The sequence below is a fragment of the Alligator mississippiensis genome, chromosome 11 (assembly GCF_030867095.1).
Source record: "Alligator mississippiensis isolate rAllMis1 chromosome 11, rAllMis1, whole genome shotgun sequence".
Lineage (NCBI taxonomy): Eukaryota > Metazoa > Chordata > Crocodylia > Alligatoridae > Alligator > Alligator mississippiensis.
In genome coordinates this window covers 42770469-42782755 of record NC_081834.1, presented here as the reverse complement: position 1 = coordinate 42782755, position 12287 = coordinate 42770469, and the positions used below count along the sequence as shown (strand labels likewise).

At 46.1% G+C, this 12287-nt stretch overlaps 1 protein-coding gene across 2 annotated transcripts in view; it reads left to right on the top strand.

Moving 5' to 3' along the window:
* Positions 1–12287, top strand: part of TBC1D21 (TBC1 domain family member 21) — a 156361-nt gene that overhangs the window by 128112 nt on the left and 15962 nt on the right. The window contains exons 1-5 of one of the 2 annotated variants that reach the window (XM_014604482.3): positions 552–644; positions 729–829; positions 4919–5026; positions 6854–6957; positions 10327–10421. In XM_014604482.3, the coding sequence (XP_014459968.1) occupies positions 767–829; positions 4919–5026; positions 6854–6957; positions 10327–10421 (370 nt within the window). In that variant the 5' untranslated portion in view covers positions 552–644; positions 729–766. Of the gene's footprint in view, positions 1–551; positions 645–728; positions 830–4918; positions 5027–6853; positions 6958–10326; positions 10422–12287 lie in introns of those variants that run through there. The other variant, XM_059714907.1, reaches the window with a different exon arrangement.

Genomic DNA, 12287 nt, shown 5'->3' with positions numbered 1-12287 from the left:
ACGTAGGTCAGTAGTTGGACAGGTAAGTGAAAGTGCCCTCTACAGGCTTCAGTCGGCCCATTAATGTTGGAGAAGTTCATACCCTGGGATCTTTTTCAGGCTAATATGAATGCACAAGGTCACATTCCTTTCACAATTGTAAGGTTAGTTTTCTAACCTCAAGTGCTGAGAGACTTGTTTTCTTCTCCAAAATTATGATTGAGATTGATTAAGATTTATTCTTTTTAATTAAGATTGAGAGGCTGGAGCCCCAGGGTGCAACAGATTCAAGAAGAAAGACAATTATGTAGCAATTACACAGCCTCATAATCACATTATACATGGGGATATAGCCCAAGACATATCAAATCCATTGTAAATAGGTCATCAGAAACCCATGAGATGTTAACAGATTTGGTCACTACAGTCAGAGTCCAGAGGTGAGAACTTGTTACCAGTCTAATCCACAAAGAATGTCCCATTTAGGGATCCTTACTGAGAATGCCTTTGTGATGCGTGACTTCACAGCCCTATGACCTCACGGTACCTGTTCCTCTTAGTCTGTCTCTGCTCTTGAGACAGACAGCATCATCTCTGCAGGGCTCTTGGGGCATGTTGAGAAAGGATATCCTGGGGAAGAACTTGAGCAGTTAGACTCTTGAAAGGTGGGCCCCACCACCATTTATCTGAATTTTTAAAAAGAATGAAAATCCTAATTCGTTTGATTTAATATCTCCTTTTGTTTTTAGGGATTTGGTGGGACCACTGGTAACAGGTGGAAAGAGCTATGGAAACACTCTCACCTCAAGTGAGTATTTCACTGATCAAATCATCCATCTCTTCCTTGCTGGTAAGTGGATTCTTTCATATTCAAATGAACTTCTATCTTCAACCATATATCCAAATCGCATCGAGTTAAGGGAAAGACTTCCACTGACTTCAGCTCTAGGCAGACCATGTACTGGAGGGCAGCTTATATGCAGTTCCTGAAATCTGTTGAATGTATTGGGAGTGTAGAGCAATGCCATTCAAGTGGTAGTGATGGTCCTGTAGGGGACTGAATATCTTGGAGGAGATCTTGAAGATCTTCTTCTCCTGGGAAATGGGTTTGAAAATACCTGGATCTTGGTCCCTTTCAAAGCCAACTTAACATGCTTCTCAGGAGCCCATTGTATTAACCTGTGGGGCACATTTTGTTAGTGAAAGTTGACTTAAATTCAACAAAGCAAGAATTTGGCCCATCACTTCCATCAACATCCAGAGAGGAGCTAAATCTATCAAAGGCAGTGAAACCCACTCTTTCTGCCCTTTTGTTTGAAGCCAGAATATAAACAGTGATCTCAAGAACACTTTTGATCTCTTGCTGCATACAGGAGCAATTGGGAAGTTACAGTAGGTAAGCATCCGAGTTTTACGGCATGCTCTCAGGATCATTTGGCTGGATTTCTTTTTCTACATGGATACTTTCTCAACCTGAAGAAACTCTTGTACTTTGGCATTTTAATTGCATTATTATATTTTGTCCTGTGGATGCAAACCTTCTGTGATTGCAATGGGATTTGTTCTTTTTGCCTGGTTCTGCATATTTAATTCTCACTGCAAGTTGTTTCTAATTAAGCCCTTTTGACCTGCACCATTTTTGCCTTTGACCATGAATGGGAGCAGGCTTGGAACCTGATTAACTATAAGAATTTAGGCCTAGGCAGCAACAACCCCCCTCCCCCCCACCCCAAGGACTTAGGAGTGTGAATTCCATTTTCAACCAATTTAGTAAGGCATTTTAATAAATGTTATTTCCTGTGTGCATTAGGGAACTGCATTATGTTAGAGAACATGTGAATGAATTCGGTGGTCAATGCATCTTTGTACCTAGTGTAGGCAAGAAAATTGGGATTAACCAGAGCTAGATAACACCCGAAGAAATGTGGTTTTATTTCTTGTTCTCCTGTAGATTTCCTCTGTGACCTGTGGTAAGTTGCTTGGAGCCTTACTGTCTCAAATATTTTGCTCTGCAATAGGGATAATAGCAATAAACTGGGATCATTAGTGTATATAGAGCTGGAACACTACTGTTCTTGTTTATACGATGACTCCTGATGCAAAGGTTAAACCCCACTGCTCTTACTGTATTTTCTCCCATACAGGCTGGTCTGGAATATAAGATGCCCCTGGTTTTTTCAAAGGCAGAATGAAGAAAAGAAAGATTTTTCCAAATTATTCCATATTTTTTCAGTTGCCTTACCCTTCCATTTTCTACTTAAATAAAGCTGCAACTCTAGCTGCTGCTGAAGACTGTACTAAAAGGGTAGATCTATAATTTTGAAAAGAACTGAATTGGTTCCAAGTTTATTATACATAGAAAATCAGCTTCCCTGCTTAAGACACCCTTTCCAATTTGGGGAGGAGGGTTTGGGGTTTTTTTTTGTGGGGGAGGGGGGAAGATGTGTATTGTATGTGAGAAATTATGGTAATATCAAAGCATGAACTCATTGGCCTGGCTCCATCAAAAAGCGGTAAATGAACGAGTCACATAGAGCCTGTTAGTTCTAGGCTACTGCAACTTAAGCTGAAGAGCCAAGCTTCTGTTTTTGGTTGGAGGACTTGTGTCCTCTTTAGATCAGCAGAGATGACCCCATATAATGTACACGTATGTCAGTAAGTTACACCGCTACTTCTTGGGCTAAAGGATTGCATTCATGACTTCAGTGGCAGCAGCAATCATAAACCATTGCGGGACTACATGAGGTGCAAAGTGATATTTACCCTCTTGTTAGTTAAAACCTGGCCACATGTTTCTGACACAGCTCATTTTCCAAGTTGAAAGACAGGCCCTGGACATCAAGAGCTCTTTTTATCCCCAAAATAATCAGGATAGTTTACACATTTGTAACTCTTCACAGTGATTTTACCTGCCACTGAAGTGCAGCCACTTTTGGGCTGCTATTTAAGAATGCACAGTAACAAGATCCAACAATTTAGGATGGGACATGAAGGATACCATCCTGCCAGTGGAAGGTGCAGAGGGCTTTAGATACACACAGTGTAATTGGCCAAAATGGGCTCCAAGCAGCACATAGGTCCTGTGTTAGATCTTTCTGTGAGATTTTTACCAGCCCTGGAGGGACGACGTGAATGTGATGTCATCTTGTTCAATCGCAGATTACTGCACGGGCCCTGCTAACCAGGGGCCCCACTTGCGGCTTGCTCCTTGTTGGCAGGAAAGTGAAAGCCGCAGTTTTAAACTTGACACCGTTTTTGTCTCCTCATTCATGGGCAACAAGCAGCTGGGCTGCCAGGCGTAGGCAGAGGGAGAAAGAGTTATTTGGGTGGGCGGAGCGTGTGTGCGCACCTCCCCGCAGGTAAGTCTGTGGGGGAAGTGGTGGGGGGGAGGGGGAATAGCCTTGCGAGGGGCGGGACAGGTCGAGGCCCCAGCAGTGAGGGAGGGAGCAGGGCACAGGCAGGACCCGCTCACCCCAGCTCCTGCTCCTGCCTGTGCCCTGCTTCCTCCCTTACTGCTGGGGCCTGGATCCTGCCTCTCTGCCTCCGCAGCAGTGAGGGACGGAGTGGGGCTGGGACAGGGGCAGGCCCTGCACAACCAGGGCAGGGCACGGGATGGAGCGATGAGTGGCTTGTCTGGGGGGCGCCTGGTGTCGGGAGGGGGTGGTGGCTTCTGCTGCTGCACATACCCTGGGAGGGCATGGGGGCCGTGTGCCCAGGATCGGCGTGTCGGATGAGGGTGGACTTTGGGCTGGAGCTGGGCTCTTCCTGTTGGGGGGGTTGGGCAACACTGCACTCGGGGAAGGTGGCAGTGGCAGTGGGAGTGGGGGCTATGGTGATTTGTGGGGTTGCTGCAGCCCCCCCGCAAAGCCCCACTTCCAGTGCCACCGTCACCTGCTCCAAGTGGTAGCCCAGTCCAGCCCAGCTCAGCCTCTCCTGCCTGCTCACCCCTGCTGGGAAGGACCTGGTGCAGCCCTGGCCCTAGCCCACAGTGGCAGCCCCCCCACCCCCATGCAGATCTGGGGGCCCATGCCCCCCACTCCTCCCAGGGTGCTCATATCAGCAAGAGCTGTGCCTCCCAGACGCACCCCGGACATGCTGCTCACAGCTCAGTCCTGTGCCCTGCCCTGGCTGTACAGCGCCTGCCCCAGCCCCAGCTCCAGCCCTACTCCCTCCCTTACTGATGCGCACGCGTCCCTTCCCACCATTGCTGCAGCCACCGGAAGCCCGTGGCTGGGCTGCCTCATGGCCCTACTGCGGCTGTGTTTTTGGGCAGGCTAAGCCCTGTTAGCCCCACCACCCCCCTTCTGCTGCTTATGCTGCCAGGGTCCCTCAGCCAGTCAGAGATAGGGAATAAAAATGGTGCCAAGTTTAAAACCACAGCTTTTGCTTCCCTGCTGAGAAGTGAGCTGGAAGCAGAGCCCCTCCACCAGTCAGTGATGGCGGGAGGGGGCAGTGGGAACCTGCAAAATTAAAGGTGTTACTGCACACATGGGCAGGAGCCCTGCTGGGTGGCCAGCTTCCTGCAGATAAAGCTAATGTGGGGGAGGGGGTTATGGGGAGGCAAGGGGTTGGGGCAGATCGAGGCCCCCACGTTGAGGGAGGGAGAGGGGTAGGGGCAGGGGCAGGGGCTGGGGCAGATGCTGCCCAGCCAGGCTGGTGAATGCAACCTTGTGGCTGGGAGTGGGATAGAGCCATGGGCGGCCTGTCCATACAGCGCAAGGGGTTGGGGCACAAAGAGCTGCATTTCTGGCCACGTGCATACAGCATTTATTGATGACATTATTAGCTACACTGGCCAAAAAAAGCTGATGGCTGATAATGTTAATTTTCCTTTTAATCTGCCTCTGATCTTGTTGTCCTTCATGTGAACCTAAAGAGATTGTTATGACCACATAGTTCCTGATTTTGATTTAATCTTGAACTCCTTCCCTTCCTCTAGGGGACGAAGAAGCTGCCCATTGACAGAAATGAGTGGGAAGGGTACTTTGATGAGAGTGGCCATCTTGTGAAATCTAAGGATTTTATTTCATCCAACATCCTGGACAGGGTGAGCAGGGCCTGGTTTGAAATATGGGAGTCAACCTCTCTGCAGAGCCCTCATGGCTATCCTGTAACTACGTGGCCTAAACCTGAGCCAGGATCTTCAGCAGCAACCACAGAGTGCTCTACACAGCTGAGCAGCATGGGTGAAAAGCTGGCTTCAAGCCACCCTTGTCCCCTCACAGTCCTGGAGCCATCCTACTGCCAGGCTGGCTTTCACCAGTGCTAGTGAGAGCAGCCGTAGACAGTCCTTTGCATATCTTTTTCCCCAGCCCACAACCCTTCATGAACTACAAGGAAGGATGGTAAGGTTGGAGCAGCTAAGCTGGCTTTGTGATACCCAAGGACCTCCCCCCATAAGGAAAATCCCCTAGGATCTGAGATGGTCATTGGAGAAACGTGAACTTTCTCCAGGATAAGGAGGGATCTTGTCTCTGATGTTATTTGACCGATTCCCAATTTCAGGCCTCGTTTAAGAGGAGACTAATCATTTGGGAAGAGCCAAGACATCTGAGGAGCTGATGGCCCCAGCAGGCTACTTGGGCTCAGGAGGGTCCTACTTGTTGTGAGGGTGCAATGACAATATGGAGCACAATTTTTGTTTGTGTTTTTTTTAGTTTGGTTTCTTTTACGAGAAATAATTTTGTTCACTTTAAGTCCACGGAAGGGCTAACACTGAGCAAATCGTTCTCCCTAAAAAACAATTGTATTTGTATTGTAGCCTTTCTCTGGTTTCCCAGGAGAGAGTAAGTACTCCTGCTTGAATCTCAAACAGTCTTTCTTGGACTGTCGATGCAGTGCATTATCCTAATTTGGCTCCTTCTCCTTTTTTTTTCCCACTTTACAAATTAATCGGGTTTGCCTGGTGAGAGAGAATTGATTTTTATCCCCAAAACAACTGTTTTTTCCAGCCTGTAAAAACAGCTTTTCATTTTCAGAAAAGCATCCATGAGGAATGTAGGGAAGAACCCAGGCAACCTGTCACATTTTCAGAGAACTGTGAAAATGTTCTGGTTCCCCATTGGCTTTGCTGGTAGTGAGAAATCTTAGTACTCAGCTTTTAATGCAAATATTTAGCTCTTGAGTTGACCCCCTTGCAGATAAAACTCATCTCTAATGTAAGTCTTTTGAGGTTGGGTAATATACACAAGGCCCATTGGCAACATTTGCAGCTTTGAAACGGCGTTCCTCCAAAAATGCTCCTTTGAGCATTTTTTACTCAAAAAACACAATTTCTGGATGGTTAGCTTCTGCCTATGTTGTGCTCTGAGATCTATGGATATATCTAGTTGGAAAGTGTTGATTGCTTTTTTGTGGAATTACCTTTTTTAATAAAAATGATTGTTTTGAAATCGCTCATAGAAATAGTCCAAATTAAAAAAACCAACAAACAGGAACTGAAAATCAATATATTTTTTGCTTTCAAAACCCACATTGGTAAAAAATGTCATTTTTAAGTAAAAACTGTATTAAACTCCAAAGAGTTTAACTGTAATCCCCCCACACACTTTTTACCAAAAAATAATTATTTTTACCAAAAGATAATATTTTCATCAAAAACTGAAAGATTTCAACCACAATACATTTTCTGCTAAAAAATCAATTTTAGCCACTTAAGACTTTGACAAAGACATTGTGACGAACTCGCTTTAGGGCCACATATCAAGACATGAGGACCAGGGACATTTTAAAAGGTGAAAATAGGAATGAGGACCCAAATCAATGGAAACCAACCAATTTCAGTGGAAATAGCTTGCTTAACTGACCTTGATGCTGTTAGAAAATTTCCCTCCTCCCCCCATTTTCCCCAACCTCACTTTGCTGATCTTTTCAGGGTCTGGACCCATCTGTGAGACCAGAAGCATGGAAGTTTCTCACTGGCTACTACCCCTGGAGGAGTTCCTGGGATGAGAGGCTCACGGTGGATGGTATGCGGAGGTATGGCGTTTACCTCTGTAGTGTCCATCTGCATCTGTTCCTAGATGGGCACAGGCCTAAGGAGCTATGGGCCAGGACCCTACTGCATGAAGCACTGTCCAAAACCAGCCCAGAAAGGTTGTTCCTGCCCCAAAGATCTTGCAAACAGCTTTTGTGGGTCAATATGAGGTGGGAATTAATCTCTTAATGTGGAATGGGAAATAAGAGGTGGGGTTGGAATAGTCTGTGAAGAGCATGAAAGTGATGGTGAGTAAACCACAATTAATGCAATAGAAAAAAAAGGCAGCCAGGGATGAGATGAATCACTGAGGTCATGATCGTAGGATCATAGGAAAGTAGGGCTGGCAGGGACCTCATGAGGTCATCTAGTCCAGTGTTTCTCAACCTGTGGGTCACAACCCAGAAGTGGGTCACAAAAATATATGAAAATGTTGCATCCCTGACTAAAGCATCTCAGCCAAGTAACCCCCCCACCAGCTCCTGAAAACTTCTAGGGATGGAGATTCCACAAGCTCTCTAGGTTGCCTTTTTCAATTCTTCACCACCCTCATAGTCCAAAAGTTCCTGATTTCCAACCTAAATTTCCTCTGCTGCAATTTGAGACCAATTCTCCTAGCCCTGTCCCCTACAGTCCAAAAAAAAAAAAAAATCTATCTCCATCCTCTTTATAATTTCCCTTCAAGTGATGGTCATGGTGATCCTGATAGCACCTCCAAACCCCAGTCAAAGACTAGGTTCCTGTTGTGCTGAGCTGGGCACTGTTCTGGCAGGAAGCAAAAGAGACAGCCCATGCCCCAGGGAGCCCTGAGTCATCCTATCAGATGAAGTATCACAGGAAGATGAACGAGGCAGGACCAGATGCAAGTGAGGTGTCAGATCTCCTTCCTCAAGCTGTCCCAGGCTCTTTCAAACCCATCAGGCCGCCCCAGTTCCAACACAGCTCAGCCTTTATCTTGTGTTTTGAGTATCCTGCTCAAATTTGTCCCTGGGAGATTGGCTGGATGAGGATCTCTCAGGGCTAGATTTTTATTCCATTTCAGGCCATTTTTTGCCCGTGTACTTTCCACAACCCTTACTCACTGGCCTCCCCAAATTCCTTCCCTCTTAAACAAACATCCTGGGCCTTTTCCTTATGTGTGCCTTCTACTCCTTGTTGTTGATATTACAAGAGTCATAGTTTCATAGATGTTAGGGTCAGAAGGTACCTGAGCAGATCATCAAGTCCGACCCCCTGCCATGGGCAGGAATGAATGCTGGGGTCAAACGACCCCGGTTAGGTAATTTATCTAACCTCCTTTTGAAGACCCCCAGGGTAGGAGCAAGCACCACTTCCCTTGGAAGTTGGTTCCAGATCCTAGCTGCCCTGACTGTGAAGTAGTGCCTCCTGATGTCTAGCCTGAACCTACTTTCAATCAACTTATGGCCATTATTTCTAGTTACTCCTGGTAGTGCCTGGGGGAACAGGGACTGTCCCATTCCCCGCTGGTCCCCCTTGGTAAGTTTATAGATGACCATCAGATCTCCTCTCAGCCTCCTTTTGTGGAGGCTGAACAGGTTCAGGTCCCATAGCCTCTCCTCATAGGGCCTGCCCTGCTGCCCCCTGATCATGCGGGTGGCCCTCCTCTGGACCCTCTCAATGCTGTCCACATCCCTCCTGAAGTGTGGCGCCCAGTACTGGACGCAGTACTCCAACTGTGACCTGACCAGTGCTGCATAGAGGGGGAGGATCACCTCCTTGGACCTGCTCGTGATGCATCTGTGGATGCATGACAAGGTGCAGTTAGTCTTATTGACCGCATCCCCACATTGGCATCCCATGTTCATCTTGAAGTCAATAATGACTCCAAGATCCCTTTCTGACTCTGTGCTGACGAGAAGGGAGTTCCCGGCCTGTAGGTATGCTGCTGGTTCTTTCTCCCTAGGTGCAGCACCTTGCACTTGTCAGTGTTGAAACCCATCCTGTTCTCATCCGCCCACCCCTGTAACCTGTCCAGATCTAGTTGTAGCCTGTCCCTCCCTTCTAGCGTTCTCCTGAGCTTGGGGCAAAGATGGAGAAAGGAAAACCATGGTCACGCTTTTCTTATCCTGGATTGCCTGAACCTTGGGCTAAGTTAGGGTGACTTCAGAGGTGTTTCCCCAGGAAGCAACAAAAACAGCTGTAGAGCAGCAACATCCAACCTACCTCTAGGCTGGAGCCTGGGAATGGTACCAGGATAGAGCTCTCATACTAGCATGCAAAAGCTGACTGCACAAGGGATGGTCTAAGAGAGAACATTTCTGTCATCTTTAAGCAGAGTGGCATGAAATGGCCATGGCATAACTGAGACTTAATCACTGAGTTACACTGTGAGAGTGGAGGAATGGATTTTTCACACACCCACTTTACAATTCAGACCTTTCTGTACTCTTGGGACCATCACTTTGTAAGATCCCATATAGACTGGGATGGGGACCAGGTCAGAAACAGAGGCTCAGCATGGTTACCCCATAGGAAATCTGCAGAGATGGCAGGCAGGATGTGTTCCTTGAGGTTTGAGCTCTGAGGGGTCAGATCCTCCCTGCAGACTTTGCTGTGACCATCACAGTGTTCCCCTTTACCGTTAGCCCCTTTTTTCCTGGCTTGTTTCCAGAATCCTGTACAAGGCTGTACAAGACACCTGGACAAGCCGAGCATGAGCAAAATCTGTTGCTAGAGCCCTCAAAAACTGGAGATGAAATGAACAAAGCATAATGATCATGGGGCAGGAGTAATCACAGGTACAGAAGAGGGAGCATAACAGGTGTGGTACATGGGTTTTCCCAACCTTGAATGGCTCATGAGCAAATGCAGTGCCAGTGGTTTTAAAAGACATAGCTCTATTAGCCAAAGCTTGCAAAGCTCAGCCTCTATAAATGGCCAAGTCACCATTAAGCAGCAACAGAGTACCACCATGAGAGGGTTTGGTTACCTTGATGATGGAGCTACAGCTGAAGGGTGTAATGACTGGTCACTGGCTGCAGGTCGGGTGCTGACATGCAGTTTCCCACGTCTGACTTCCTTCTGTAGAGGCCAGTGATGCTCACAAACATGCACACACCTTTCCCATTCCAAGGCAATAAAACAGACACAACCAATGCCAAACTTTTTAGAAAACTCCTTATTTATACAGCATTTGGTTTTTCTTTTTGCAAACTTAGCAAAGATTCTTAAATAACAACAAACAAATTGTCTCTTTCTTATGCTTTGATTTTCCTCCTATTTCTATGAATCCTTAAGTTGCTGAGTTCTGTTTGATGCAAAACTCCTACCACCGTCTTTATAATGGGATGCTTAGTTTTCACATCCTGTTCTGTGCAGTCTGCCAGTGACTGAGTCTCATGTTCTTGCAGAAAAAGCTACGATGATTTGTGCAGAATGTATGAGAAGATCCAGCCACTTCTGGAGACGGAGCATCGGGGCTTCATGCAGGCCCGCAGTTTCATCAGTAAGTGGTCCCAGGCATTGCTGTGCTGGGATTAGGAGTACAAGGGGGCAACAGAGTGGTATTTCAAGCATCAGGCCAGTGTGATTTGCCATGTCATTTGCCTAGATCACTCAAAGCACCTTCATTGCAAACTCTGACTCAAAAGGCTTGAGTGTTGTGATCTATTTGTTCCTCAGAAGCCTAAGAGTGCCTGCAGCTTGGGTTTGTCCTTTCTTAGCTAGGAGCAGACATTGCATTTGTCACTGGACAAATTGTTCCCATGCTGTTTGTCCCAGAACTGATGTATCTTGGGATTGGCGCGTACACACATCGCCCTTCTAACCTGGGTTTAGTGAGATGCTGAATGCACTGCCATTTTTCTCCCATTGATTAAATGATACAATCCTGAGATAATTATTCAGAGACAATTTGCAATGTCATAGGCTAAACTGTTAGCACATCTTATCCCATGAATCATTTTAGGGTTTATCCTGGGATGGCAGGCATGGGTGTCGAAATGATTGCACTTTGTCCTTGGATAAAATCGTTTAGTTCGGGGCAAATGCAACATCTGTTTGTAGCCTCTGGGCCTGTGCTGTTCCCAGGAAAGCTCAGTTTACCTTGGACTGTGGTCATCTTGCAGTTCATTGGCCCAGTAAGGCTCGATCTAGGCTGTGTGGGGGTGGAAAAACTCCAGATACCAAAAGGGATATTGTTCTGTGACTCAATAGGTAACATTGTGCCCTCTGCATCATTAACAGTTTGAACCACTGCTCCCACATGGTGGTAGTACGTGCTACGCTGCTGGAAACACCACCTTTGGAATGGGATGTAAAACCAAGGTTCTGGTCACTGTTGGCCATTAACAATCCTATGACATTTATTGGTAAAAGTAAGAGTGTTAACCCCCCTAACCTGGACAAATTCCATCTCAGTTAATTATATTTTTGCTTACCTAAAATTCCCCCTGAAGTTCCAATTTGCAAAATTCTTCTATTTTCCTTCTTGTCCTGAGCTGCTGTATTTGATTGTCTGAGCTAGTGTGTTCTACAAAATTGCCTGGAGCCATCAGCATTTTAGTGATGGGTCAAGTGACCCAGAGAGAGAGAATTATATATAGAAAGACACTAGATAGAGATGCTGTTAGAGAGAGAATTTGAGTCTGGAGAGCAGCTCAGGGTCCAATTCTGGTGGATGAAAGGAGCAACAAAAGTGATTAGCATTATCATATTCAGATTCCCATTTAGGCTTCTCCAAGTTGTACAACAAAAGGAATATTAAATGATATTGCAAAATTAATGTTACAAATCAATGTAACCTGCATAAATCAAACCAGCTGAGACAAGAAGGAGATTTTGTGCCTTGAGTTGCTGCTTTAGAAATGAGAGAGGCTCTATCCTTCTGCCAGAGCTTTAGAAAAATGCCAGGCAACCAATCAAATGTGCCCTTTTTTTGTTTTTCCTTCATGACTGGATAAAAAAGAAATCACTTTTCACCTTCATCTACAAAGCCATATGTTGAAATAGTTTATACTAGAACAGGCTGGGAATATTTCAATTACCAGATTCGCTTACATACAATAGATGCCCCCCTCAACTAAAACACGCATCTGATTTTTGCAAGGGAGAAAAAAATGATTTTTCTGGAGTCATAGCCAACTCTTGTTTCATAAAGTAAAATCCTCTGGGAACATAGAGGGCATTTTTAAACATGCTCCAGTGGTGGGGGGAAGGGGGGATACTTTAACTAGAGTGGCTCTGAGAGCCACTCTAATTAAAGCGCCCACAGCATCTCATGTTTTAACATCCCTTGCTTCAGAATGGGAGTGGAGGTGCTTTAACTAAAACTCGTTGAATGAGCTTTAGTTAAAGTGCCCCTGCCACCATT